General features: G+C 46.0%; 1 protein-coding gene across 1 annotated transcript; it reads right to left on the bottom strand.

The window, feature by feature from the left end:
* Positions 1-565: 565 nt before the first annotated feature.
* Positions 566-24285, bottom strand: LOC103730323 (kinesin-like protein KIF2C). Its single transcript, XM_029561305.1, has 20 exons — positions 24010-24285; positions 23085-23179; positions 21350-21451; positions 21137-21185; positions 16967-17011; positions 16705-16827; positions 15774-15896; positions 14657-14757; positions 13988-14083; positions 11045-11099; positions 10796-10958; positions 5836-5926; positions 5557-5620; positions 5398-5489; positions 4235-4377; positions 3160-3364; positions 2949-3059; positions 1239-1306; positions 844-949; positions 566-751 (listed from the first exon to the last, which is right to left on the bottom strand). Exons 1-20 carry the CDS (start codon positions 24071-24073, stop codon positions 566-568), a joined length of 2082 nt encoding a protein of 693 aa, XP_029417165.1. The 5' UTR covers positions 24074-24285.
* Between the last annotated feature and the right edge of the window lie 1459 nt (positions 24286-25744).

Below are 25744 nucleotides of genomic sequence, written 5' to 3' on the forward strand. Positions count from 1 at the left end.
AAAGAGCTTTGATCCGTGTCTGTGTCAGTCAGCTGTCCCGCCTCCCAGTGGTTCTGACAGAATTGCCCCTGCAAGAAGGGAGGCGAAACAGGATGATTTATTATTATTATTATTATTATTATTATTGAGACAGGGTATCACTGTGTAGCCCTGACTAGTGTGGAACTAGCTACGTGAACTAGGCTGGCCTTGAACCCAGAGACTGGCCAGACAAAGAAACAGGCCCAGTGAAACTAAATTTTCATCAGGGAGTGAGCCAATTAGAAGAGTGACGATTAACCTCAAGTCTCACTTCAGGGCTAACTACACCTGGTGTTTCACGTCCATGGTTTCACCAAAGGAGCTGGAACATTCACTAAACAAACATGACAGATCCCTGTATATGAAACACTTTCTGCACCCCCAAGTCAGAAGCAGCTAAGAGCCATAGGAAAGCCTGTGTGCCAGGTGGTGTGGTCATTAGCCATTCTAGAACAACTAGTTTAGCAGGTGAAGATTGGGGAATGCTAGCTGTAGAGGGCTGCTTCTTCCCATCCCAACCCAAACCCACAGGGCAATGGCCAGGTCATGTTCCAGTTCTCTGGGGGTTATGCCACAGTGGCCATCCAATCCCTCCCTGACCAGGGCCAGTTTGCACCTGTATAAGCTCCCTGAGCTCTTCCATGGCACTCTCCTCCAGCTCCCTGATCTGAGTCATGGCTTCATTAAAGCTGGACGTCTGGGAAGAGAGCTCATCCTCTTCTTTGGAGAGCTGAAGGCCAAAAGGGAAGACAACAGTGTAAAGATTGTGACCCAATATCCACCTCAAAGGCGTGCCATTTTCATCTTGCCCTCCCACCTTACATTGCCTGCCACTGAGGTCTCATTAGAGCAGGCTTCCATTTCCTCTGTTTCCATTTGAAGTGGCTGTTCTCCACTGGGCTGGCTGTTGGGGCTCAGTTCCTTGACTCTGAGGAAATAGGAAGATCTCAAATCTCCCAGCAGCCCCCTTGGCGCTCACCACAGGAATGCACCACCACTCAGACAAGGCTTGGGAAGTCAGGGGGTAAGAGGTAGCTAGCCTTCAGCCAAGAAGTGGCATAAACCTCAAGCTGAACTGGACTGTTACCGAAGGAGACTGGGACGACCCAGCAGATTACTGCTCACAGAGGAGTATCAGCGGTATAGGACCCTCTAGCCTCCTCCCATCTCACCACTCCATGCCCTTCTCCTTTCCACCTGGCTGTAGGCACTCATACCTGTCTGCATATCGTAGCGTGTTTAAAGTATATTCACAGGAGCTTATGCCCGGTGAGATCATGGCAATCTGTGAGAGAGGGAATGGCGGTTAGGGCTGAGTATCACAGGGTGAAGGCACAGCGAGTCTAAACTAAGGCACCTTTAAAAAGTGGCTTCACGGGGCCAGAAGGTGGCAGGTAAAATCACTTGTTGCCAAGCCTGACAACATGAGTTCAGCCATTTCTAGAACCCACGTGGAAGGAGAAATTCCAAGTTGTCTTCCGCCCTGCATACAAACACCATGCTATATGCATGTGTGTGCATCAAAAACAAAACACAATATAAAAAAGTATTTTAGGGGCTGGGCATGGTGACACAGGCCTTTAATTCCAGCACTCTGGAGACAGAGGCAGGTGGAGCTCTAGGAGATCAAGGTCATCCTGGTCTTCATAGCAAGCAAGTTCCAGGCTAACTGGGGCTACAGGGAGATCCTGTATCAAGAAAAAAACTTATATTTAAAAAAAAAACAAAACACTTGGCTTCAGGGACTGGGGATGGACCTGAGTTATAGAGTGCCTGTCTAGTGTGCTCTGTGAAGACCTGGATTCAATCCATAACACCAAAACCTGGTGTGGTGGCAAATGCCTATGATCCCATCAATTGGGAGGTAGAGACAGGAAGATCAGAAGTACAGTCATGCTTGGCTACATAGCAAGTTTGAGGCCAGCCTTGGGATACATGAGGCCTGTCTCACAAATGAAAAAAAAAGGGGGTGGGGTGGGTTGTGGAACACTCTCTGAGGTGGGTGTGGTAGAGCACAGCTATAATCCCAGAACTCAGGATCACCATGAATTTGAAGATAGCCTGGGCTACGTAGCAAGACAATGTTCCCTGTCTGTGTTCCTGTACTGCCAGGCTGGACTTGAATGATGTCCCAGCTTCTACCTGCCAAGTAGTTGAGACCCTAGGTGGGCTACAAAGCCTGGCTAGGTTCCCTGCTTTTAAAGACAGATCTAATTATCATCTGCCTCTTTATTCCCTCTACCAAAGTCACATCTCAGAGATTCTTGGCTCCTGCTTAGATCACTCAGGCCATGGGATGATGCCTCAGAGAGAAGAGTTTAGAGCTTAGAGGGCTGGGGCATAACTCAGGAGTAGACTGCTTGGCTGGTACATATGAAGCTCTGGGTTCAATCCTCAATGCTGCCAGAGAGAGAAAGGAAAAAAGCAAGTAGTAGCAGTAATACTACTGATAGAACTTAGAGCCATCCTTCCTCATGAAAGGGCCCCTTACTCATAGTGAAGAGGTGAGCTATGTTCTCGACAGTGGTAGACCTTACTTGGCAGAACCTGTAGATCAAGTAGGGAAGGAGATGAGGAGTCATTAGAGCCTAGAGCCTCATGCTCCAGCCTATTTGCCAGCATGGGACCAAAGGAACTTTAGGGAAGCCATGGAAGAGAACTTTGCTCTCTTGCTTCTGCTAAGGTTCACTCCTCGATTCTGAACTCCTTTATTAAACAGGTAAGGCAGTAATGAGCTAAAAACAAGAGCTATACCTACACACAGAATGGATTCTTTTCCACTGTGGTGGCTGCAGGGTGTGGGCACCCGGTTAAGAGGCTGGGAAGGCAGGGCAGCCCAGAGGTGTTGGCCAGGGTCAGGAGTAAATGTTTCTTGGAAAGCAGCTCTGGGTCCTCTGCACCATCACCTCCAAAGTCATTCTACTCACCATGCAAGTCCTTGAATTTTCTCCGATAAAGGAGTCCCTCAGCACCTGTGTGAGCTTGCTCTCACGGAATGGAGTATGAGCCTTGTTTTGTCCCAGGGCCCGGATGCACTCCTGTGGAGCAGCAGAAACCATTGGAAGCCTCTTTCCTCTTACGCTGCCTATTCCCTCCCTTCCCAGCTGTCTTCCAGGCCACCTTTAGCTAGTCTGCTACCTTCAGAGCCAGGAGACTTTTGTTGATTTCTGCACCCTCCATGCGAGTCTGCCGGTCAGCACTGGAGGTGTCTGCCCCTCGTTCATTCCCTGCCAAATCCACCAAGGAAAATTTGCCATATAATCTCCCTTTGGCTCGAAGAAGAATCTGGAAGCAGGCATGGGAGCGGGAGGAATTGGAGTTGGCAAATGTTTGTCCAGAGGTCCTGTTGCAAAGGAGTAGAGAGGCAAAGAAAGGGTCATGAATTTCTGGTACTTCCAGGGCATCCCAGTGTTTACACCATCCCAGTGCATAGCAGTAAAGTCTATGGTAAAGGAGGGACATAGATCAGGATTCTAAGAAGTCTTCCCATCTCTAATTGTTATTCTGCCCTCCAAGAGACCAGCTCTTGCCCTAATATTTTTCGGGCAGCCACAACAGTACTGGATTCTGTGCTAGGACCTTAGCCAGACCAGGGGAGTACATAAAAACAGGGAGGATGAGTTGACTCTACCACAAGGGAAGTGGCCTAGTCATAAGCCAGTTGTCCAAACTTGAAGGCACTTGCTGAGGATGGAGCAAAATGGTAGAGCACTTGTCTACCTAATGTAAGGCTCTGGGTTAATGCCTACAGTACTGAAAAAAACAATTCAAGGGTCCTAAGAGAGCAGCCTGTCCCTAGGTCCGATAATTTCCTAGCACCTCATTGCCACATGTCAGCACTTCCCTACTGCACAGGGACGCTATGGTCTCCTAACTTCTGGCTCAGAACAGATCAAAGACCCCTAAGCTCTACCATAAAGAGAAGGAAAACAAGGAGAATCTCACAGATGCCAAGAAAGCATGCCTGTGAACTAAAGCCTGCCTTTCTTAGATTTAAGCTGCTTTGACTTTGTTCTGAAAAGCCTCTGGCCCTGGGTTATCTGTCCCAGTGAGTCCCTAAAAGAGGCCTCCATAGCTCTTACCCAGCTGGGGGAAGTAGAACTATGTGGAAAAGAAATTGCCTCCTCCCACTCCCATGCTGCTTCTGGACCAGTGGCCTCAGGACCTACACTAGGTATTACAAGTAGTCCCTTCCCCTTGCTGGAATGCTGACCTGCAGGCGCTGCCCATGTTGATCATCTTGATGACATCCTCAGCAGAGTTAACCAGGTGCTCCTGTAGTCCCACCACCTGTACCTGTTGCTTGCTGTCTTCCAGGACACGCAACTTGGCCTTCTTGTTGAGCAGATCAAATAGCTGCACCAGGCAGAGGGAATAAGCCTAAGGTCATAGTGCTGGGTACCCTGCCTGACTCTTCTTTCCTACAGAGCCTGTCCCAGATTGGACAAGGGCCAGGAGAGGCAGAGAGAATATGAGCTGATAAACAGACTAGTGGAGGGCACTCACTATACTTGGGATCTGAACCAGTTTGCCTTGGCTTCCTTCAACTGTTATTTTATTTGTACGAACCTGAGCACATTATTGAAGCACTCTAGCTAGCTATTTCCATTTTGTAAAGACAAGACAAATCTGGAGCTGGAGACATGGCTCAGCGCTTAAGAGCACTGGCTGTTCCTGCAGAAGACCCCAGTTCAAATCCCAGCACCCACATGGCAGCTAATAACCATCCCTAACTCCAGTTCCAGGGATCTGACGGCCTCTTCTGTCCACCATGGGCACTGCACAACATGGGTGAACTTACATGCATGCAATACACACATCACACAAAATAAAAAGGACAAGACAAATCAAAAGCTTAAAATAGTGCTTGGCATATAATAGTCCATCAACGATAAATACTGTATTTGTTATTGCAGTCTTGCTCCAGGGAAAGCAGTTCTACAGAAGAGCAGAGAACAGAGGGAGGGAGGGAAGGAGGGAGGGAGGAGATGGGCCTGGAGGATGTGCACAGGAGAACATGCCCAATCAGGCAGAAGGACATCAATGTGGGTTAATGGACGAGAGGTGACTCAGCAGACTTCCACCTGAGAGGGAGCCCGGAGGTAGATAGATCGCTGCTCTTCTTAAGCTTGGGTGTCACCTCACGTCAAAGGGAACCTCTCAACACACCAAGCAAGGTAGCCCCAAAGGCCTACAGCTAACAGGATGTTTGGCTTCTAACTTCGGCCAACTTGAAAGGTTTTGAAAGTCAGGAACTCCAAATGCATAAGACAAGGGCTACAGCTAACAGGATGTTTGGCTTCTAACTTCGGCCAACTTTAAAGGTTTTGAAAGTCAGGAACCCCAAATGCATAAGCCAAGGGCACAACAGTTTACCTTTCCATTGTAGATCTCAAAGAACGTCACATAAACTTCTAGGTCTAAGTTCCGGTAGCGAGACTGGTTCTTCAGGAGGAAGACATCCCGGGCTGAGAGGGAGAGTCTGTATAAGCAACTTGCTTTCCATGCCCAATCCCGATGTAAACATTTACTCACATGCCATTGCATAGATCCCTTTGGATGCATTCTGAGCTTTGCCAGACAGGTCTCCACCCATTGTCTGCCAAAGAAAACAGGACATGAGCATGGTGACCTATACCAGAGGAAAAAGGCCACACCAGAGGAAAGAGGCTGGACCTGCTACAGCCCCTCTCTACACCTGGCATGGTGAGTGTCTGGTGATGGGGCATCTGTACCAAGGGGACTCTCTTCCTTCTCAAGAGCTTACTGTTGCACTGTAAGCAAGGGCTCTCTCCTCCACATTTAAATACTCACATGTGTCTTGCCACTTCCTGTCTGCCCATAGGCAAAACATGTTGCTTTTCCCCCTTCAAAAATCATCTGTACCAGTGGCCTTGCTGTGAACCTAGGACAAAGGATGGAGTAGAGGGAAGTGGGTTTGTATAGCTATCCAAGGTATTGAAGAGGGATTGGTTATAGGACTCCTTCACTGATGATATCCATCCTAAGTAGATGTTCACATCACATTTTAAAGAAACCTTTATTTTTAATTATGATATGTATGTGCACATTTGAGTGCAGTGCCCACAGAGACAGATGTGCTGGATAGCTTCAGGTGTCAACTTGACACATGGGTAAAAGGAACCTCAACAGGGGAATTTTTCCATTAGATTGGCCTGTGGCCATGTCTGTGGGGTGTTTTCTTGATTGAATGATGTATGGGGCCCAGGCCACTGTGGGTGGTACCACCTCTGGGCAGTGGTTCTGTGTAAGTGCGGATCTCTGAGTTTGAGGCTAGCCTGGTCTCCACAGTGAATCCAGGACAGCTGGGACTACAGGGAGACCCTGTCTCAAAAAGACCGAAAAACTACTAAGAAAAAGTAGTTAAGGATGGGCATGGTGGTGCATACCTTTAGTCCCAGCTCTTGGGAGGCAGAGGTAAGCAGATCTCTGTGAGTTCAAGGCCAGCCTGGTTTACATAGCGAGTTCAGGTCAGCTCGGACTACAGGGAGACCCTGTCTCAAAAAAAAAAAAAGAAAGCAGGCTGAGCACCACTCCTCCATGGTCTGTACTTCGGTTCCTGCCCTGAGCTCCTGCCCTGCTTCCTCTCAATGATGAACTATAAAGCTGAAGGTGAAATAAACCCTTTCTTCCCCAAGCTGGTATTGGTCAGTGTTTATCACAGCAATAGAAAGTAAGAGGACAGAAGAGGGCAACAGATCCCCTGGAGCTGGCATTACAGGTGGTTGTGAGATGCCATGTGGGTGTTGGGAACCAAAGTCAGGTCTTCTGGAAGAGCAGCAAGTGCTCTTAACCACAGATCCGTCCCTCCAGTTCCCAAGTCGAGTATTCTTTTTTGTGCTAGGGATGGAATTCAGGGCCTAGCACATGCTAGGTAAGCACTCTACCACTAAGTCATTCCTCTAGCCCCCAGGTCGCTTATATAAAATAGCATACTTACAAACAAGGACAGGAGAGATGGCTCAGTGGTTAACTGCACTGACTGGTCTGGAGAGGACCCAAGTTTAGTTCCCAACACCCACATGGTGGCTAATAACATTTAACTCCAGTTCCAGGACATCTGGTCTCTATGGACCCTGCTTGCATGTGGTGCACATATATACACGCAGACACAACACTCATACATGTAAAATAAAAAGAAATCCTGCTGGGCGTAGTGGCCCCCACCTTTAACTCCCACACTTGGGAGGCAGAGGTAGGTGGATCTCTGTGGCCTCTATAGTGAGTTCGAGGCCAGCTGGGGCTACAGGGAGACCCTGTCTCAAAAAGACCCCCAAAAAAGTTGCAAATAATCTACATATATTGCCTCATGATGTCTAGATTTATACATCTAATACACTGTAAGTACACTGTAGTTGTTATCCTGTACTTTTAAGAAAATGGAAAAAAATGTCTGAATATGTTCAGTACATATAATCTTTTTCCTTTCCGGAATATATTTTAAGTTTTTTGGTTTGGTTTTGATTGAGACAGGGCCTTACTGTAGCCTGGCTGCCATGGAACTCATTATGTAGAAGACCAAGTTGGCCTCAAACTCAGAGATCCATCTGCCTCTGCCTCCAGAGTGCTACAATTTGCCACCTTGTCTGGCTATATTTTACTTTTTAAATTACATGTATTTACATGTGCATGTAGGGGGCTATAGTATGCATGTGGAAGTCAGAACAACTTGTGGGAGTCAGTTTTCTCCTTCTACATATGGGTTCTAGGGCTCAAACTCAGGTCTTCAGGCTTGGCAGCAAGTGCCTTTACCCTCTGAGCATCTTGCCAGCCAATTTTTGGGAATATTTTCCATCTGTGGTTGAATCCATAGGAACGCAAGAATATGGAGAGCAAACTACCTGTTCCTAAAATGTGTTCCCTAGAACACAGTCCTAATCCTGAGCCCTCAGTGTCCCTGATTCCTTACAACACTCCGCTCAAGCCTCTGGTCTGCCCTGATCTCAACCCCATACACAAATCTGAACTATTACCTAAATGGAAGGTGGTAGGCAGAGTGTTGGACTGGTCTGCCAGGAGCAAGCTGGTGGCCCATACGTTAAGCCATACAGCCCCTTCTCTGTTCCTGCAGATATAAAGTATAGGATGTATTACAAAGAGCTGAGGAGACCCAGACCTAAAATATTTTGTTAGACCCTAGTTAGGTTCTCACACTGTAGGCTGGCCTTAAGTTCAGAAACACTCTGTCTCAGTCTTCAAAGTACTGGGAGTAGAGGCATGAGGGCACCAAGTCTGGGTTCTTTTTCTTTTGAGACAGGATTTTGTTATGCTGCACCAGCTGGCCTCAAATTTAAAATCCTTCTGTACACATGCACACACACAATAATAAATGAAATTAAAAAAACTCTTTGGGGCTGTAGAGATGGCTCAGTTCAGAGCACTGTTCTTTCAGAGGACCTGGGTTCAATTCCCAGCAACCACATGGCAGCTAACAATTATCCATAATGCCAGTTCAAGGGAATGCAACACCTTCTTCTGATCTCCTTGGGCACTAAACATCATGGGTGCACTTATTTATAAACATGCAGGCAATATACTCAATACACGTAAAATAAAAATAATAATCTTTTTTTTTTTTTTTTTTTTTTTTTTTACAAATCTCTTTAAGCATGCTTGCTTTGCAAGCATTAAGACCTGAATTCTGATCCCTAGCATTCATAAAAAGCTAGGAGTGGCTGGGCCTGGTGATGCATCCCTTTAATCCAGCACTCAGGAGGCAGAGGCAGGTGGATCCCAGTGAGTTCCAGGCCAGTTGGGTCTATAGGTTAAAATAGAGAGTTCCAGGTCAGCTGGGGCTACAGGGGGATCCTGTCTCAAAACAACATACACAAAAACAAAAACCACACACACACAGCTGGGAGTGGGGCATGTGCCTGTAATCCTCGCGCTGGGGAACAAAGACAGATCCTGGGGACTCACTGGCCAGTCAGTCTCCTAAAATGGAAAGCTCTGGGTTCAATGAACAACCTGGTCTCAAAAAATAAGGTGGAGGGCCAGTACGATGGTTCAGCTGGTAAAGGTGCTTGTTGCCAAGCCTGACAACCTGAGTTCAATCTCCAAGACTCACATGGTAGAAAGAGTCAATCTAGCTGGGCGTGGTGGCACATGCCTTTAGTCCCAGCACTCAGGAGGCAGAGGCAGGCAGATTTCTGTGAGTTTAAGGCCAGCCTGGTCTACATAGCGAGTTCCAGGTCAGCTGGGGCTACGGGGAGACCATATCTACTTCTGCAAGTTGTCTGTCCTCTCACCTTCATAGGGGTGCCACAGAACATATGTATACACATGCACACCCCCTCATAAATGTATTGTAGAAACAACAACCAAAAAAAACAAAACAAAACATGGAGAGCCAGCGAGATAGTTCAGTGGGAAAGAATGTTTCCTGCCACGCCTGATAACCTGAGTTTGATCTCCAGAACCCAAATACTGAGGAGAAAATTCCTCAAGTTGTTCTCTGACCTCTACATATGCACACAGGATGGGCGCCCATATACGTACACACAAAATGAAAAATATAGTAATTTTTTTTAAAACAAGGTCAGGGCTGAAGAGATGGCTAAGCCATTATGAACAGTTATGGCTGCTCTGACAGGAGACCCAGGTTCAAATCCCAGCACCCACATGGCAGCTGACAACAGTTAATTCCAGTTCCATGGGATTTGACACCCCCTTCTGACCTCTGCTGGCACTGCATGACATAGGTGCACTTATATCCATGCAGGCCTAACACACATACAAAATAAAAAAGTTTAAAAACAAAGCAAAAAAAAGTCAAGCCAGGTGTGGTGGTGCTCACCTTTTATCCCAGCACTCAGGAGGCAGAGGTAGGCAGATCTTTGTGAGATTGAGGCTACCCAGGTCTATATAGTGAGTTCCAGGCCAGCTGGGGCTACAGGGAGACCCTGTCTCAAAAAGACAAAAAAAAAAAAAAAAAAAAAAAAAAAAAACAAGGTAGAGAGCAATATAATTAGACACCAGCAGTTTACCTCCGGCTTCCATATGCATGCAGAAGCAATTAAGCCCCCACACACGAAAAGACTGAGTTCAAAGTCGACCTGAGCTCCGTATCTGGGGCGAGGGGACAGACACCAAATGAAAAATGAAAACAAAATCACTGTGTAGCCCAGTGGTAGAGTGGTTGCCTAGCATGTGAAAGCCTTGATCCTGAGCACTCATCCCCCACCACCACAAAACACCCCAAACCCCTAAAAGCCCAAATCTTTATTTGGATTTAAATGAGGCCAGTGTGTGACATACTGCAGAACTGGAGTTACCTGAGTCTGCTAAGCCCATTATCTGCTGCAGTATCTCCTAAGATACTGACTGAAGATCTCAGCACTTGGGAGGCTGAGGCAGGATGACCACCATGGTTCAAGGCCAGCTAAGCTACAGAGGAAGTTCCAAAGTTCCAGGCCAGCCTGAGCTACAGAGTAAGACCTTGACTCAGAAAATGAAACAAAGCCTCCTGGAGACTGACCAGTCCAGTCCTAGAGTATAGAGTGTAAAACTGCACTCATGAGTGACACAAATGGGGGATGCCAAAGCTTTAAAGCTTGAACGGTGACATGGCAGGCCCCAAACTAGACCTTTCTGGTTCTAGGGGCCAGAGCTCCTAGATTGGAGGTTGAACCAATATAACATGACAGGAGAGAAAGAAGCTAAGAATTTAGCATGTTTTTGTTAGCACAATGTCTGGTTTCAGAAAGAAGGGTCTGAGCACAAGGAAGAAGGAAATAAAATGCAGTGCACTAACCTGTACACGACTTCATTCGAGGCAGTTTCATCGAAGGCAAAGTCAAAACAGAATGCCTGGTTCTCGAGATACTTTGTTAAGTCTACTTTTAACTTGGGTTCATGTACTAGGAGGAGACACTTGCTAGGAACAGAAATCACATCGATTTCTTTCTTGGCCAGTTCTGTAGAAGGAAACTATTTCAGGGGGTGCTTCCCGAACAGGGGGCCCTCCCCTCAGTCAGCTAATGCTTCTTACTGAATGGCTTACCTTGCTTATTCAGTGGGCGCTTCCTAACACAGACACAGATCCTGTGCTCTTCAATCTGCAAGAGGATGAGAAGAGAAAGCCAAAGGGACAAGGGTCAGACCAGCGGCAAAAGAAAGCTGTCCACAACCCCTCTTAGCTCCATCAAAGAACAAAGATCTGATACCAGGCCCATCCTGCCCTCTTTGCCACCCTAGGGCATAAAAAAGTCGCTCTGAATTTCTCCTACTTTTCTAACTCTGCTGTCTTCCAGATAGCCAGCTAAAGTAGGGAGGGTGGGGCACAGTTTACAAATATTAAGACTCAGCAACACACTCTGCTCCAAAGGCCAAAAACAGCAAAAGTATTTGGGAGGGCTTATCTAATCCCTAAAAGATTTTAGGATTAACTCTTCAAATGGGGGACTGTTAAGAGTAGCAAAAGCCCCATTAAAAAAAAAAGGGGTACATGAAGTTGTCAGGAAAAAGTGATGGGGAGATATGGGAGGAGCTGGAGGGGAGAGAGTGGATGTGGATTTGATCAAAACACCTTATATGCATGTATGAAATTCTCAGTAACCTTTTTTTTTAAAGTTAAAAAAAAAAAGTATTAGATTCTTATCTGAAACTTAATGCTAGTTGCAGCCAACCGAAGTATTTAAAAACAGAAAACTAAACTGGCTAGCTCAGTGGGTAAAGGCAAGCCTGACTACTTGAGATATGAGTTTGAGCTTATGAACCCTGTTGAAGGAGAGAACTGACTCCAGTAAGTTGTTCTTTGACCTCTATATTCATGCCATACATGTACAAGTATATATATATATACACACACACACAATAAATGTATTAAAAAACACCAACTTTGATGGCACACACCTGTAATCCCAACATATATCGAGGCACTGTCTTGAAAGAGTTAAAAAAAGGACTGTTAAGATGATTCAGTGGGTAAAGTCACTTGCCATCAAGCCTGATTACCCAAGTTCAATCCCTGGGACATACAAGGTAGAGAGAACAAACTCCTGCAAGTTGTCCTCTGAACTACACACACACACAAATACATATATATGTATATACAAATTTTTAAAGGGGAAAAAAGTCAGGGGCATTGGGGATATATGGTTCAATGGACAATTGTGTGCTCATATATGGAGCCTGGGTTCAATTCCCAGAAACACATGGAGGCAGGGAGAGGGAAGAAACATAATACCCCCCAGATAACTCTCCTCAAGAGTGAATGAAGGACTGTAGGAAAGATGGTGACAGAATGAGGCATGCCCTGGGCAGCTGGCCTCTGGGTGCTGAAGAGGTTGAATGCATCTGCTGAACCCTATCACAAGATGAATATTTATCTGATCACAAGCACTTCTATATTGATCTCAAAATTTGGACACAGCAAGAACAAAAATAATTACCAAAATGGCAGCACAGCTGGAGCAATGGTGGAGACAGTGACTATTGGCACAAGGACCTAGAAACACGACTCCTGACCTCTTCATTTTATTAAGAATCTTGATGCTTCTATATTGATCTCAAAATCCTGAACTCAGGACTTGGCAAGTAAGAGGAATGGTAACTGGGGAGCCAAGACAGCAAAGCCATGCAGGGTGGAACTGGGCCTGGCTGTCCATGAGCACCAGTGGGGCAAACAAAGCAGGTCTGGCTGCTCACAGGCATCAGCAGAGCAGAGCCAGCTGGAATGCCCACCCACATGTCCCAGTGGCACCCATGGTCAGTGACCATCATCATTAAATGGCTTTCAAGACCTGGTTGCAGTCTGCAACAGCATTAGGAATCTGAGAAGTCTATAGATTTTAGAAAATAAACTAGAGGACACTGGTGTAAAGCTGTCATGTGACAATGTGAAACTTCCCACCTGCCACTCAGAGAACCTTAGATTGGAAGCCTGTGAGCTACTTGCTGCCTGCTGTGAGGACCTAGCTTCTGCTTTTACCCACAGTAAAATCCTGAGGGAAGCATCATTTTAGAGAATGCCTTGGTCCACAGTGGAGTCATTGTGGCTGAGGACCAGAAACAGCCAATGTGTAACCTGCATCCAAGGGCTGTGAACTAATTTTGACGAAGAAATCCAAACATTTCTGACTGCTGAGAGACAGGAATTCCTACATGAAATGACGTTCCTATGCAGTGTGTAAGAGAAACAGAAAACAAGTGTAAAAATCCCATTCCAAGAATCCTGGGCACATCCTGGTCCAGAACAACGTACAGAGGAAAGGAAATGGGCCCTAACATTGGCACGCCTCAGTGTAAGAATTACAGATCACTGACACTCTGAGATGATTGCTCCTGCACTCAGCTCAGATGTGTTATGTAAGATAGACAGGTTTTTCATTTGCAAATAGAAGACACATGGTGGGAGGGGGGATGATGGTAGAGATGGGGGAGGAGGTCTTAATATAAACAAAATTCATTATATGAAATCCTTCAATCAATAAAATTTCTCTTAAACTTAAATAAAAGTGGGGGGCAAGCCATGCAAGGTGGTACACAGCTTAAATCCCAGCACTCAGGAGGCGAAGGCAGAGGCAGGTGGATCTCTAAGACTAGCCTGGGCTAATGAGTTCCAGGCTAGCTGGGCATACAGGGAGGCTGTCTCAGAACAAAATAAAAATAAAAAAATTGGAGGCTGGACGATGGATCAGTGGTTAAGAGCACTGGCTACTCTTGCAGAGGACTGGGATCAATGGCCAGCACCCACATGGCAGCAACAACTGTCCTTAACTCCAGTTCCAGGGGATCCAACTCCCTCTTCTGACCTCTGTGAGCATTGCACAACACGGGTGCACTTACGTACATGCAGGCAATACACTCATACACAAAATAAAAACTTTTAAAAAAAGTAAATGAAGATTGCTCCCCATGCCTTCATTCCTGCAAGGTAAGTTTTCTGTCCTTCAGTGGCCTATCTGCTCAGGGAAGCAGGGTAAAGGCATTCTGATTTACTTACGGGATCAGTCACGGTAAGTGGGTGACATTCCATAGTAGTTCGAAATTCTTTAATCATCCGGGCAAATTCCCAGTTTGGAAAGCTGCTGTCATATTCCTATTTGAGATAGGAATTAAAAAGGACAGGCGGTTAAGGTGCAATTACTCTCAGACCCAGTGATACATGGCAGCCACAACTTCATAGTTGACCAATGCCTCACCCTGGCTCTAGGTTGAGATGTCAAACACAAAGCCCCAGGGAGCAGAGGCATCAGGGGAACCTAGGAATACACCAAGGAGTGTGACTAGGGCTATCATTCCCCATCTTAGGAAGCAAAGCAGCAAAGTGGGTTCCTTAGAGCAATCAGCCCAACTAAGGAGACCAACATTGCTGTTGCCATCACTGTGCAATGCAGGCAATGGGGGGACGGAGGGGCAGCCCATCAACAGCATTGTGCCTGTGAGCATGCTATGGGTTTCCCTGCTGGACAATCAGCATCAAGCACAGCTCAGCTGACAGAGTTAAGATAGTTTCTGAATTCTATATTTTTCTCTCAGTTCTGATGAGAAGCAATTAAACTTCTTGGGTATCAGAAGTGGAGCTTCAGATTTCTAGGGCCCAGCTGCACCTCAGCTGCTCAGCTGACAGGGGTGCCTGTCCTGAAACTTACCCAAAGCTCTCAAGAGTTACCTGAGCTCGCTTTATTCTTATTTCAGAGTTCTGGGCCCTCTTCTCCTCCCGCTTGTTCTTCATTTTTTCCATTTCCTTCACAATACATGATTTTCTCCGAACTAAAGAAATAAAGAAAGTCACTTTTTACTTATCTGGGTCAATCTGATATTCTCTAGTGTTTAGCTGAATCCTGAGCCTTTCCCAGAACAGGCTTTCTCTAGTTTTTTGTTTTGTTTTGTTTTTTGTCTTTATGGGGCAGGGTCTCCCTGTAGCTCCAGCTGTCCTGGAACTCACTATGTAGACCAGGCTGGCCTTGAACTCAAAAAGATCCCTCTGCCTCTGCCTCCCAAGTGCTGGGATTAAAGGCGTGTGCCACCACGCCTCGCCCGATTTTTTTTTTTTTTTAACTATTTTTGGTCTTTTTGAGACAGGGTCTCCCTGTGGCCCCAACTGGCCTGAAACTATGTAGACCAGGCTGGCCTGGAACTCCCACAAAGCCACCTGCCTCTGCCTCCCAAGTGCTGGGATTAAAGGCGTGTGGCACCATACCCGGTTACCATTTATTTTTGTGTAGGCTTCATGTGTGGAGGTCAGGGGAAGACTTGACAGAGTCAGTTCTTCCTCCATGTGGGACTGGGGATTGAACTCAGGTTCTCAGGTTTGGTGACAAGTACCTTTTACCTGCTGAGCCATCTTGCTGATCTTTTCTAGATTGTCTGTAAACTACTACATGCAAGAAGCAACAGAACGGCTCTTGGATGGACAAATCCATGAAGTACCAAACTGGGCTAATGTGAGGTCAGAGTAATAATGACCCACTCTGGTTTAGACTCGAGCTCTCTTTAAGCCTCTGTAGTAGCCATTTTCTCCATAATCACAAAGAGGTGAGACATCCCTGCTTGATCTTCACAAGCACTCTGGGCTACTTTTCAAGACCTTAGCTGTGATCGCACCTCAACTACATCAGATGATTTCTGCCCAATCTTCTGTGTCTTATGAAAGGCTCAATCCATGGCCCCAGGATAATATACCTTCAAGGTAACAAAAGGGTTTGAACTATGGTGCCCAGGTAGGTCAGATGTTAACTATCTGTCCTGCACTAGGAGGAGAAGGGCTGACAGTTCAGCACGTCTACCTGAATTCACAGGGTTTGCAGAAGAGCTGCTCCGGATGGGATGGATTTGCTCTTCTGTCTCCTCGCTGACCATTGTCAATGGTACGTCAGTGACTACAACGCAGGAGGGCCGAGGGGGGGCAGCTGTGAGAAAACAAGAGTCACTGGAGAAGCAGGCAGGCAGAACACAGCTGTCCTGGCAAGTCACAAGCCAGGAGAAGGAAACTTGTCAAGCTCTTTGAGGATGAGTGCAGCTTGGGCTTCTCCCTTTGCCCTCAGCCTGAATTCAACCACTCTCTGGAACTCACTATGTACCCCAGGCTGGCCTTGAACTTGTAGACATCATCTTCTAGATTCCAAGTGCTGGGATTCCAAGTGGGAGCTACCCTACCCAGCTTTAAATTATTTTTAAAAATCCTACTTAAAAAAGTTAAAAAATAGAAAAAGCTAATTTATGCTATTAACAAATGTTATATGTGAGGTGTAATGTGCTTAGTAACAAAAACATCTGAGGGGGATTTTTGGGGTGCTGGTAATGCTCTGACCCCAGGGTTAGTTACATGAGTGTATTCAGTTTGTCAAAATTCATTGAACTGGCTGGGCGTGATGGCGCACGCCTTTAATCCCAGCACTTGGGAGGCAGAGGCAGGCAGATCTGTGAGTTCGAGGCCAGCCTGGTCTACATAGTTCAGGCCAACTGGGGCTACAGGCAGACCCTGTCTCAAAAAAAAAATCATTGAACTATATATGTGATAGTATGTATACTTTTCAGTATTCACTGTCTTTCAACTGAGTTTAAGACTATGAGATGATTTCCACATAAAGGAGCACATGCTGGTGGAACAGGAGTCTAAGGAGAACAGAAGAACCTTAGTGTTCCAGCACAGATACAAGTAATGAGTAAGGAACCTGCTCCAGGTCCTTCAACAGGGAACGCACACTGATTACTCACTGGGAATTGAAAATCGCTTTCGGGAGTTTATAGAGACAGGCAAGTCCACCTCCATATCATTCTCCTGCGTGGCGATGGGAACCTCTGAGACAGTGGACATACGAGTGGAGCGGCTTCGAAGACCTGAAGAGACAGGAGAAATGTTAGTGCCGCCTTATCAGGAAGGGCGAAAGCACATGGGAGGCTCTGCACAACGTGGGCTACCACCCAGCCACCAGGAAAAAGCACAGGAAAGGAAATAATAGGAAGACCAATTAATTACCAGTGTCCCCAGAATTTCTTTGTGCAGTCTGTAGATTTCTGTGCTCTGAGGGCAAAGATATCACCCATAAAAGCATCTGTCTTGGACTTGAGAAATAGCTCAGGGGGTGAGTACTTATTTAGATGTATATGGTCCTGGGTTCAATCCTGAGCACTATCACAACAAAAGGCAGGACTGGGTATAGTGGTACATGCCTTTACTCTTAGCAGTTAGGAGACGGAAGCAGAAAAAGAACAAAGAAAAAGAGTATTATGAAGTAAATATAAAAATGCCTCCTTCTCAGGCTGGGTTTTGATCCCAGCCTTCAGAAGGCAGATTTCAGTGATCTCTAAGCCAGCTGGTCTGGCTGGTCTACATAGTGAGTTCCAGGCCAACAAAGGCTACAAAGTGAAACCTTGTCTCAAAAACAAAAAAAGTCCCCTCTCAGGGAAAACTACATTAAGGCCCAGAGACATTAAATAACTTGCCTAATACCACTCAGTTAATAAGCAGGAAAGCCAGGATGTGACCCCTGGGCTGTCATTACAAATTCTGGGCTTTTCTAACTGCTGTAGGATACTCGGAGCCAGAACACATCATATTATTAGAAACGCATTGGATCATCAGCAACTCTGGTTTTCAGAAATCTTGAAGAATGGCTAAGAAACGGTTGAGTTATACCTGAATTCTTGTCAGTTTCTACAAATCCATGTGTTTTTTTCCCATAAGAGAGAAACAATTATTCATCTAGAAAATATTACAAGTCAGGTAGGTAGGTGGCTCATGCCTGTAATCCCAGCAAGTTGTAGGAAGGCTGAGGCAGTAGAATTGCCAATTCAAGGTCAGCCTTGGCTACACAGTGAGACCCTGTCTTCACTCCCCTCCTCCAAACCCCACAATTTTCCTGTTTCACAAATGATTTGTAACCCTATAATCTTGTATTTCATTCCTCTAGTGTATGCGTGTGTATGTGGGTGCGCATGAGTGTACAGGTGCACTCACCCATGCTGTGCCTGGAAAGGCCAGAGGTTGACACTGAATGTCCTCCTCCACTACTCTCCACCTCTTTTTGATAGAGTCTCTCGCTGAACTTGGAGTTCCCCATTTTGGCTGGACTGGCTAGCAAGTTAAGGATCTTCTTGCCCCTCTCTTACCAACGCTGGGGTTAAAGACATACATTGTCACATCTGGGTTTGACATGACACCCAGTCAGGTTCTTGTGCTTGCACAGCAAGCACTTTACCCACTGAGCTATTTACCCAGTTGTCATTTTCTTTTCTCTTTTCTTTTTTTTTTTTTTTTTTTTTTTTTTACTATGTTGTCCAGGCTCGCCTTGAATTCACAGAGATCCACCTACCTCTGCCTCTCTAGTGCTGGGATCAAAGGTGTACACTACCACGTCCAGTATCCTGTCATCTTTACATTTAAACTCCTATAATGACATATGCTAGAAGAGAGGAAGCAGGTGGAGGATCAGGGAGCTGGAACCATTCAAGACTTGGGAAGTTGGTCCACCCCTTTCTTGCCAGGAGAGACTAACACTAAACATCTCTGTGAACCCCTAAGTCTCTATACTCAGGCTAGAAGAGCACGCTGCTCACGATGTGCAAGAGGAAATGAACAAACCAACATAAAACTGCAAATTTGGCTGAAAGCACCAATGCATTCTTAAAAGGACAGGCATATACTGGTTGTTATTTTTAAGACAGGGTCTCTCTGTACCCCAGCTGACCTGGAATTCACTATGTAGACCAGGCTGACCTCAACCTCCCGATCTCCTGAGTGCTGGGACTAAAGGTGTGTGCCACTACACCCAGCTAGGACAAGTATATTTTAAAAGCAAGCATAATCCAAACCAAATGGGTTGCACACTTTGTGGGAAATGTGAATGCACCCAGGTCACTCACCTAGAAGATCTGTGTCGCAAGCACAGAGGGGAGAGCCCTGCTTAGCCAGGTGCTGCTCACACCATGGCTAGTGTACCATGTTCTAGTTAGGGCATCACTCTTTAAAAAAGGGCCCTGACAAGCTGTACCCAAAGAGAGCAACGTGGGGGATTGAACAGGGAACCGCCACAGGTCCCATGGCCATTAGCTTAATGATCACAGAACGTCAGATCTATCTACAAATATCTAAAGAGCTGCCAGGTACCATCTGAGCCTTCCCTGGTCAGCTCCTGAGGGGACAACCAGGGAAACTGTGTGTAGGGGCAGGTGAGGTGAGAAGGTATGATCTTTTAGACAGGATCTCACTGTAGCCCTGGCTGGCCTTGAACTCAGATCTACCTGCCTCTGCCTCCTGACTGGAGATCAAAAGCCAGCCTGAGAAGGGGGCATCTTGATATTTACTATGTAATTTTTATTTGTTTTCTGCCTCAGCCTCCTAAATGCTAGGATTATAGGTATATTGTTGTGATAGTTCTAGGGATTGAACTCAGGGCACCTTTCCCCACTTTAAACATTTACTTTAAAAAGCTGGGTGTGGTGGCACATGACGTTAATCCCAGCACTTGGGAGACTGAGGCAGGCGGATAGATCTCTGTACGACTGAGGCCAGCCTGGTCTACGTAACCAGTTCTAGGCCAGCTGGAGTTAAGGAGACCCTGTCTCAAAAAACACCAAAACCAAACAAGATTTATTTATACTATGAGCATGAGTGTTTACCTGCATGTTATATATGTGTACTATGTGTATGCCTGGTGCCCACAAAAGTTAGAAGAGGGCGTCAGATCCCTTGAAACTGGAATTCTGGAAAGTTGTAAGCCATGTCGTTCTAGGAACCAAACCTGGGTCCTCTGAAAGAGCAGCAAGTACTCTTAACCACTGAGCCATCTCTCCAGCCCATCTACTTTTGACGAACATGCATAGTCAAGGGGCTTCAAGTCTGGGGGGTATAGTTCAGCAGTTGAACAGGTGGAAGCCTTGGGTTCAACTCCCAGCAAAGCAAACAAAAAGAGCCAGGCATGGTAGCTCCCTCCTATAATTCCAGCACATGGGAGGCTGAAGCAGGACGACATAATGGGTTTGAGCCCAGCTTGGGCTACATAATGAGCTTCAAGACAACCTGAGGTAGAATGAGACTCTCTGGAGGAAAAAAAAAAACCAAACAGGGCTAGCAAGATAGCTCAGCCCCTAAGTGCTTGGCCAGATCCCATGGTGGAAGGAGAGAATGGACTCCCAAAAGTTGCCCTCTAACAACTACTGTGGCACACATACATGCACTTACACACACTTTAAACAAAAACCAGGAGCATGCCTATACAATATCCCTTGAGGACACTCAAGGGATTGGAGTCACTGCCTCTTTTGCAGGCCCTTATGGTAAAGCCATCAAGAGGACAAGCATCACATACCCAGGTCCTACTATGTGTGTGTGTGTGATATGCACATACCATGGTGCACATGTGGAGGACAGGACAATTTTGCGGAGTTGGTTCTTCCCTTCCACTTTTATGTGGGGTCTGGGGATCAAATTCAGGTTGTCAGGTTTGGGCAGCAGGTGCTTTCACCTGCTGAGCTATCCAACCAGTACCCTTAACTTTTAATTCTTTTATTTTTGGTCTTTTTTAAGACAGGGTCTCTCTGAAGCCCCAGCTGACCTGGAACTCACCATGTAGACCCAGCTGGCCTTGAATTCACAGAGAACCGCCTGCCTCTGCCTCCTGAGTGTAAGGATTAAAACCGTGTACCACTACGCCCAGCACCCTTAATATTTTTAAATTTTTTATTTATTATTGTCTACATTTTTGATGTGGTCTCACTATATGGCCCAAGGTAGTCTGGAACTCTCAATCCTACTTCAGGAGGAGCACAGCCACACATCATGGTATCCAACTCTACTGCTCTTCTCAGTAACCAGAACAGCTCTGCTTTTCCCACAGCCTCACTTCAAGACACCGTGTTCTGAGGGAAGGAAGCTTGACAAGGGCCAATAGCCACTCTTCCCAGTATCAGGCTCGCTCTTCTGTAGGAAAAGTGTCTAGGACAGGAAGCAATGTCTGAAAGGTACCAGTTCCTTCAAAGGTTGGCTGCATTCTTCCTCACTAAGACAGATGCCTGAACAAAGGACAAGATTCAGTCTACAGAGAAATTACATGCTCAATTACAACAGGTCTACTACAGTTTTCACTACTTTGAGCCCCATCACTCCCAGCAAAATCACCATGACAACAGCCAGTCAAAATCCACTTACCTTCTTTTGGAGCTGGAATTCTGGAGTTGACTGATCTGCGCTTTTGTTTCTGAAAAACAAAACAGCCACAATACATAGCTTTTATCAATCCTCAGGGTCTTATCATAAGCCCAGGTGCTGTAATGAGGCAATCCCAGAAAAAAAAATCAGCAAAGAGGAAACAGTGAAGTGACTCTTCAGGGACAATGTTACAGTCAGATGACAGGCACCTACTGGGGCAGTTCCATTTTCCTGCAGTGGTGGATTATCTTTCAGGTGTGAGGGAAGAAGCTGCAAGAGTTCTGGGTTTATTGCAGCCACATCATCAAAGTCAATCTGCAAGGACAAGTGAGCATTTCAGTGAAGCAAGTGTTTGATCTAAATGCATCTCTGTTACCTGGACCACTTAATTCAGGTTTTACTAACTTTTAAGTTCCATTAGAACTGATAGCTAGGCTGGATATGGTGGTGCACACCTTTAATCCCTGCACTTGGGAGGCAGAGGCAGGTGGATCTCTGTGAGTTCAAAGCCAGCCTGGTCTACATAGTAAGTTCCAGGAGAGCTTGGGTCTACAGGGAGACCTTGTCTCAAAAAGACCAAAAAAAAAAAAAGATAGCTATAAAGCAAAGTTATTCCTCAAGAAAAAACACCCAGGAATTAATAAATGAAACAGAATGAAAAGTTCATTAATGAGCTTTTTAAAAGATAGCTATAAAGCAAAGTTATTCCTCAGTAGTGGTTTACCATCTAGATGGATTGGGTTTCCAGTTTTCAAGCCAGCAGGATATTGTGAGTGATGAGAATGAGGTGAAGAGGAAGGCAGACAAGCAGGCACACAGGAGTCCACAGTAGACCTAGGCCACTTGGCTCTCCTACTGATCTGCTGGGCAGTGATGTCCTGCTGGGCACAGCCCCCTGAGCACTTCTAGCTGGCTGATAGGAGGAGGAAACAAGTTTTAACGGTCTGATAGTCAAAATGGAGGACGCTTCAGGATTTTATGAGCAGGAATAAGGTCCTGAAAGCTGCTACCTAATCCTAAATCTACCTAACATTTTCTACTGGGCCCCAAAACTTCTTCCCTAGTTACACCTTCCTGCTCATACCTTTCCTAGTTCCTGCTTATACCCACAATGAGGTCACAATTCTGGGTTTACATCACCAGAGTTCTCCAACTCTTCTTTGGTATTTTTAAGACAGGATCTCCCTGTAGCCCAGCCAGCTAGGAACTTGTTATGTAGACTAGTCTGGCTTCGAACTCAGAGATACGCCTGCCTCTGCCTCCCAAGTTCTAGGATTAAAGGCATGAACTACCATGCATGGATCAGCTTTCTTTTTTTGGTCTTTTTGAGACAGGGTATCCCTGTAGTCCCAGCTAGCCTGGAACTATGTAGACACAGGAACTCACAGGAATCCACCTGCCTCTGCCCCCCAAGTGCTGGGATTAAGGGCGTGCACCACCATACCCAGCTCTGCCTGCTTTCTTATATAATACAGAACCATCTGCCCAGAGGTGGCACTCCCCATTGGGCTGGGCTCTTTCACATCACTCAATAATCAAGAAAATACTCCACAGACATGGCCACAGGCAATTCCAATGGAGGCAATTCCCCAATTGAGGCTCCCTCTACCCAAGTGAGTCAAGTTGACACTAAAGCTATCCAGCATACACATTTTGTTTCCTCCCTGAGTTTAAACACACCCAGGTGTGCACTCAGAGGTTAGCTTGGGTGAGTGAACAAAGCTTCAAGACTCTGCCGTATGATTTTTACAGACACACCAGAAACTGTCAATTGCTTCAGTTTAGAACACACTCAACTACATGAAATCCCAGTGCATCCAAAGAGGACCATGTATAATACTGGAGAGGACAGCATAGCATCAGAACCTGGGCTCTCCGGTTTCATCCCACAGGGATCCTCTGCATGGGATGATGTTAGATGCTGGAGAAGCATTCTCATAGAGCCTACCTCTTTGCCCTTTGTAGTACTTTCTTCTGTCCACTCCACTGAAACACAGGATTTCTCCAAGTTCACAGTGCTTACAGTGGCACTGTGAATTAAGCCTATGTATGAAAAGACCAGAGGTTACCCATCTGCCTCCTGAAAGCTTCATTTTTACAATCCACTTTGCTTTTAGGATCCTAAGGAGGGAGGCTCCTTTATGTGGGAAGGGCAGCTAATCCTCTCCCACTTTAATACAAAATCGAACAGCAATAATCCTCTGGGGCTTCACCCTTAGAACGTCTCACAGTGAAGAAGTCAGGGAATTGGCCTTAAACCCACCTGCATAGGATTCATCCCCACTCAAGGCAGTCTGCAATGGGATAAAGGTACATTTGAGCAGAAGTCATTACAGTCCTGAGGAGAGCTGCTCCAGAACACAGCACTGAAGATCTGGACCTCTCCGGTTTCCCTAACTCATTTTTGACAGTCACGTCTGGCTATTCAACACGTTATTAGACCTGCAGGACTTGCTTAATGAACACATACTACTGTAGCTCCTTAAGAGCAGGAATCCTGTCTCGTTTACTTTCAACCCCAGTGCCTGACATTCTGCTACAGCACAGGTAAAATACTGGCTAGGAAACCCAGGTCCCCCTAAACAGCAGTTTGAGGGGAAGATTTAGGCAGGACGTGCATCACTGGGCCTTAACTTCCCTCAGGCGAGCTTCAAAGATGGCAGAGACGCTCCACCCACCCTGGGAGCAGGCAAGAACCCGCAAGCAGCACAGAGGTTTTACCAGAGGGTGGGAGACCCCGACCCCCTCCGTGCGTGGTGGGGAAGGGAGTCCCCAACAGACCGCAGGGCCTCACTGTTTGCGGGAGGGGCAGGCAGTTCAGCCGCCGCGCCGCTCGGGTCCCCTCGGCCTTAGCCTTAGGACGCTGCACTCACCATTACTGCGCTGGATTTTGATGGAGAGACCCGGAAACAGTCGAGCCTGAAGAGATGACTCCATGGACTTTTACCAGTCAAAGAGACGCAAAGAGCCGAGAAGGCACAACTGTACTAATGCTCTGCAATCTAAACGCCGCAAACCGCTGCAATTTAAATTCCGCGCGCCAGCGTCCCTTAACGTGACTATGATGGGACGCCCTGCAGAGCTTTGTGGGATATGTAGTCTGTAGCCCGACTTCCGCGCTTGGGGCCACCCACTTGCCTGTTGTGTCCACTAGCAAAAGATGATCAGAATTGGACTTGTTGACTTAAGTATCGCATTCTTTAATTAAAGGAGGAGAGGTAAACAGGGTCATTGGACCCTCACTTGAGTATCCAGCTGCTCTTCCCATATGGTCTCCTGGGTTTGGGGAGGACTAAAATATATAACCTGGGGAAGGCTAGGAAGAAAAGGCTTGATCCATGCTTCGTAAAAGCTTTCCAGTGTAAATACTCTCAAGTCGCCCATGCACATCAGTAACCTCTCAGTCATCTCTGTAACTAAGCTCAATAAATTTATTGGTTCCCAAAAAAAACTTTAATGTAATCAAACATTGGTTTGATACTACAACCTAAAAAGGGGAAAAACATTGCTTAATATCCCCAGGAAAAAAATTCTCACAACAGATAAAACAATTATTTATTAATGTTATTATGTCTCATGGTTATATAAAATAATAAAAGATGCTGAAAAGACATAAACATGATGATATTTTCTTAAAAAGGTTTTATATGTAAAGTTAAAAATAAAAAAGCCTAAACAAATGATGAAGGTCTACGTACGTTTATTAATGATCTATCAAGGATGAGACAAAGACAATACATAGTCTTAAAATTTCTAAGGTCATTTTTTTTTTGGTCTTTTTGAGACAGGATATCCCTATAGCCCCAGCTGGCCTGGAACTCACTATGTAGACCAGGCTGGCCTTGAACTCACAGAGATCCCCCTGCCTCTGCCTCCCAAGTGCTGGTACTACAGGCGTGTGCCACCATGTCTGGCCTAAGGTCATATTTTAATCAACTAGTTTAAGGATGTCTCATCCAGGTTTATTTAAGAATGTCTGGTTTTTGCCCAAGGTTTATCTACTTGGCACATGGTAATTAAAAGTACCAGATTGGTGTAACTAACCTTCTTGGGTGTTTAATAGCCAGAGTTTGAGGCCTATACTAATCTGGTCAGAGGGACTGAAAGGGACAATTTTTTGTTCCTTTCCCTCCAAGATCGACTAAGTTCCAGGGGACTATGGAACATCTCTTGATATGGCCTTTAACTGGTGAGTCACCTGTTCTCTTGTTCAGGGAGGCTATGGAGACCCCAAAAGATGGACTTAAACCAACCAGTGTCCAGTCTACAAAGAGGAGGGTCAACACAGAGGAAACATTTCCTCCATGCTTCCAAGTGAAGCCTGGGTCAAGCAGGACCTCTTGACTTATCTTCACGTAGATGGAACTGGTAAAAGAAAAGCCCAAGGAGCCAGGGGCTTCCCTCAAAGCCCATGTGACCCCTGAGGAACAGATCCTCAAATGACCTTAAAAGTAAAAATTGGTTTATTTGGGCCAACTGTATGGTCTTAAGCACCCAAAAGGAAAGTATAACCAAAGATTAAAGTCATCAGTATATTTTGTTAAGAGTTCAAGGAATTACACATCCCAGACATTACACTTAAATTCTTATGTTATTTAGACAATTGTC

The sequence above is a fragment of the Nannospalax galili genome, unplaced genomic scaffold (assembly GCF_000622305.1).
Source record: "Nannospalax galili isolate Female #2095 unplaced genomic scaffold, S.galili_v1.0 scaffold1233, whole genome shotgun sequence".
Classification (NCBI taxonomy): Eukaryota; Metazoa; Chordata; class Mammalia; order Rodentia; family Spalacidae; genus Nannospalax; species Nannospalax galili.

Coding starts and splice junctions, on each gene's coding strand:
- LOC103730323 (XM_029561305.1), bottom strand. CDS start 24,073: ATGGAGTCATCTCTTCAGGCTCGACTGTTTCCGGGTCTCTCCATCAAA. Junction 3,060..3,159: donor AAAGTCTCCTGGCTCTGAAG/GTAGCAGACTAG, acceptor GCTGCTCCACAG/GAGTGCATCCGGGCCCTGGG. Junction 1,307..2,948: donor AAAATTCAAGGACTTGCATG/GTGAGTAGAATG, acceptor CCTCTCTCACAG/ATTGCCATGATCTCACCGGG.